Source organism: Vicia villosa, unplaced genomic scaffold (assembly GCF_029867415.1).
Source record: "Vicia villosa cultivar HV-30 ecotype Madison, WI unplaced genomic scaffold, Vvil1.0 ctg.000073F_1_1, whole genome shotgun sequence".
NCBI classification, from domain to species: domain Eukaryota; kingdom Viridiplantae; phylum Streptophyta; class Magnoliopsida; order Fabales; family Fabaceae; genus Vicia; species Vicia villosa.
The window spans coordinates 755,559-759,664 of record NW_026704997.1 but is presented as its reverse complement, the minus strand read 5'-3'; the positions used below and the strand labels follow the sequence as shown (position 1 = coordinate 759,664).

At 34.6% G+C, this 4,106-nt stretch overlaps 1 protein-coding gene across 1 annotated transcript; it reads right to left on the bottom strand.

The window, feature by feature from the left end:
• Window positions 1–2,423: 2,423 nt before the first annotated feature.
• On the bottom strand, window positions 2,424–2,933 carry LOC131623552 (DNA polymerase II subunit B4-like). The gene has a single exon (XM_058894566.1). It carries the CDS (start codon window positions 2,931–2,933, stop codon window positions 2,424–2,426), a length of 510 nt encoding a protein of 169 aa, XP_058750549.1.
• Window positions 2,934–4,106: the final 1,173 nt, after the last annotated feature.

The window sequence follows — 4,106 nt, the reverse complement described above, 5'->3', positions numbered from 1 at the left end:
TCCTCCCATTTTTAAAACCTGGATTTTAGTCCCTTTTTTATGTTTTGTTTTAGATTTTAGTCCTCCATCAAATTTGGGACCATTTGTAGTGAGGTGGCGATGTCTTTGATGACGTGTCAGTTATTAGTCATACATAAATTTTACCAGGTCATTATTATTGTTATTTTTTGATGTTTAACTTATATTAAATATATTTTATTATATATAATAAAAAGAATAACTTTAAAACTATAACCTATAACGTTTATTTTACAGAGAAGTGTTCTTCCCCAAATATAACCTAGAGAAGTGTTCTTCCCTAAATGTGACCTAATTCGATTCCATTATTCTTCTACTCATATTCATCTCTTTTCTCCAATAATGTCAGAGTCACGGTTCCCTTATGCTTCAACAACTTTGTCCGGTTCAAGAAGAAGAGTGAATAGGTGTTGGTGTGACCTTGAGTCACCATTGATGACTTCTTAGAGTTATGCGAATCAGGGAAGGAGGTTTTATGGTTGTGGTAATTTCAAGGTGATGAGGAAAAAAGGATGTAATCATTTTGAATGGTTTGATGAAGAAATGAGAAATCGTGCAAAGGATGTGATTAGATCTTTGAAAGACAAGAATGATGAACTTGTGAATTTAATGAGTGACACAAGAAAAAATGATGAGCTTTTGAAGATGAAGACAAAAAATGAAGAGTTGTTGAAGAAGATGAAATTCATGGGTTATTTTCTGGGTTTGGTACTTGTGTTTGTAATGTTAGTTATCTTTGCACTAGTTGTATTAAAGTGATGAGTGTACTTGTGTTTGTATTATTAGTTGTGTTAGTGATGAATGTAATTATGCTCTGTAATCTTTTTCCAGATTAATGAAAGTTGCAATAAATTGGAACTGTTAATTAACACTTGCAGAATTTTGACACTGTTAACCGACATTTGCAGAATTTGGCTGAACTTATTAATTTGACATTTGCAGAATTTGTATTAAGTTATTAATTAAGTTATTAATTTGGATGAACTTATTTGTTGCAGTACCTCTTGTTATTTGTTGCAGTACCTTGAAATTACAGCCTTTAGTTATTTAGTTACATGTTTGGCACATAGCATATCCATTAATAGCCATTAACATAAGTTGCAGTACCTCTTGTAACATAAACTTGGCACATAGCAGTATATAGAAAATGACCATTACAGAATGGTACAGTAATATAACTTTTCTATATAAAACATGACCATTACATAATGCTACCTTAATATTACTTTGCTACAAAGCAGTGTCATAAAACATGACCATTACAAGCCAGTCACAAAAGCATAACATTGTCAGAAAACAGGCCACACCAGAATAACACAGACACAAAATATAACAGTGTGCCAAAATAAAACCTAAACTAAATAGCATAACTTAAAATCTATTCTTGGGTTGGATTTGGCGCTTGCGATCCTCCGTCTATAACTGTTTGTGCAGCTCCTTTGTTTCCATTTTTTGCCTTTTTGTTTCCACCCTTAGGAATTGCTCTCTCTGCAGCTCTCTTACCTTTACACGTTCTCTTGTTATGTCCAAAACTTCCACATTTCTTGCACTTGACAGTTTGAAGACTTCTAGGCAATATTTTTCTATTTCTCGGCTCATCATTTGACTTGTTACGATTCTTCTTTGGCCTACCAATAGATCTTCTCATGACGGGAGGGTTGATTGGTTGAGTAACATTTATCGGCCATAGTTGTGGACCATTGGTTGGCATAATGATATGGCCATAAGTAGCCATCACCGTAGACCTCCTATACACAAACAAAACGATGAATTCGTAAGTTAACATAATATGTCGATAACATGACAACATTGTGTTCCGGTTAAAATGAGAAGGTGATACCTGTAGAATGATGAAACATAATCTTCGGGGTCCTTTTTGTTAAACCATATGCACGCGATAGCATGACAACACGGTATTCCGGTTAAATCCCACCTCCTACAAGCACATGTCTTCTGCAGCAAGTTTACAATATATGTCTCAACACTGTTTGAAACCCCAAATATAGCAAAGTCATCATCCGAATGCCAAGTTGCGCTCCACCGTTCTGCTTCCCGCTTTGTTTTTTCCAGTACTTTTTGGATATTAGGACTTATACGACCTGTGTACCTTGATAACTTCTCCTTTTGAGTAGAAATTCTCACTATTATGTAATGTTTAATTCCTTCAAGCAATGTGATTATTGGCTTGTCTATATACTCTAATATTGCTCGGTTAAAAACCTCGCACATATTATTAACTTGTAAAAGCCTCGCACATATTATTGACTTGTAAAAGCTGGAAACCTTTCCATGCAATCTTCAACATCACTTCCAAGTGGTGTATGAAGGTCATTTGAATCACCACATTCATTATCAGAATTAACTTCCAAGGGTTTCTCTGTTGAAGTGTTGGGGAGAGCTGTGGTCTAATCAACACCAATATCATGACCTAAGTTCAACTCATCATCCTCACTTCCCTCATCATCCTCATCATCCTCATCACCCTCGTACTCCTCATTACTCATGTTATAATCAGGATCTGTTTCACTATCTTCACTATTGACACCTTCAACATTTTCATCTTCACCGTTTGCTTCTTCAACATTTTCATCTTCACCATTTGCTTCTTCAACATTTTCATCTTTACCATTTGCTTCTTCAACATTTTCATCTTCACCATTTGCTTCTTCAACATTTTCATCTTCACCATTTGCATCTTCAACATTTACTTCTTCATCAGTTGCATCATTAAACCTAACATCCTCAATATTAACTTCTTCGACTTTGTGTTCAACATAAATGTCAATCAATTTATATCCTCTAATATCTTCCATGAACCTTAATACATCTTTGTCATCATTCAAAGGCCAAAGTCCTCGAGAAAAAGCAAACTTAGGATTCCAGTACCACAAACAACGTATTACAATATCCTTCATTTTTTATCATCTTTTCAATCTCCATATACGACATTAAGTCCACGTCCCAGTCCCAATTCATTTCACTTGCAATCCCTCCAACATACAACTTCACTGGATGTTGCACCAAACGTCCCCTATGATGTATTCTAAGTCTTGCAGTTTGTGTTTCAGTTGGCCTACACAAAATAAATACACACCACTGTAAACAACAAGAAAGTAACAACAAGAATAATTGTTGGGATTGAATATTGGAGCCATAACCATAAAGAAGTGTGCATACTGGAGCCATAACCATAACTATGTTGGGACTGAATATTGGAGCCATAGCCATAACAACAAGCAACAATAAGAAGGTAACCACAAAATAAATCAGGAGCCATAACCATAAAGAAACCAAAGACAAACTGGGACCAAAACGTAAACTCAAATGTGAATCCCAAATGTAAATCCCAGTCGTAAACCTAAACGTAAATTCCAAATGTAATTCCCAAACGCAAATCTCAAACGTAAACCTAAATGTATACGCAATATCGGTACAAGAAGTGTGCATACCTCAAAACATAGGTTGGGTTTGCCATGGTGATGACGGGGAACAAAGATTGTTAACTTTGGGTTGCAATTGCGATGACGACGACTTAGGTTCCGTCTTCTTGGGTTTGCATTTTCGTGTGTATCAAAAGGGTGGAAGTGTGTCTCTTGAGGTTCTTTTAAGTGTTATGATATTTTAATAATGTAAATGAAATAATAATAAATATAATGAAATAATAATAATTTTGATGACACAACTAAATTTTATTTAATTTAAAATGAGTTTTCTGACATGGAAATCAATATTTATGACTAATAATTGACACGTCATCAAAGACAACGCCACCTCACTAAAAAATGGTCCCAAATTTGATGGAGGACTAAAATCCAAAACAAAACATAAAAAAGGGACTAAAATCCAGGTTTTTAAAATGGGAGGATCAAAATTCAAAAAAAGGTAAAATAGGGGGACCAAAGTTGCTATTAAGCCAATAAACTAAATGGAAGTTAAAAATCAGACAAATATAACTATCCATATCCTGCCTAAGAGAAGTAAATAAAAGTACTCACGAAAATTACGACAACTGAACCGTATACTTAAAAAGGGATACACATAAGCAGTAATCATAATTATCAACAATCCATCTTATGTCCTTCATATGC

What these genes read in the sequence shown, in the direction of transcription:
- LOC131623552 (XM_058894566.1), bottom strand. Translation starts at nt 2,933, where the DNA reads ATGAAGGATATTGTAATACGTTGTTTGTGGTACTGGAATCCTAAGTTT.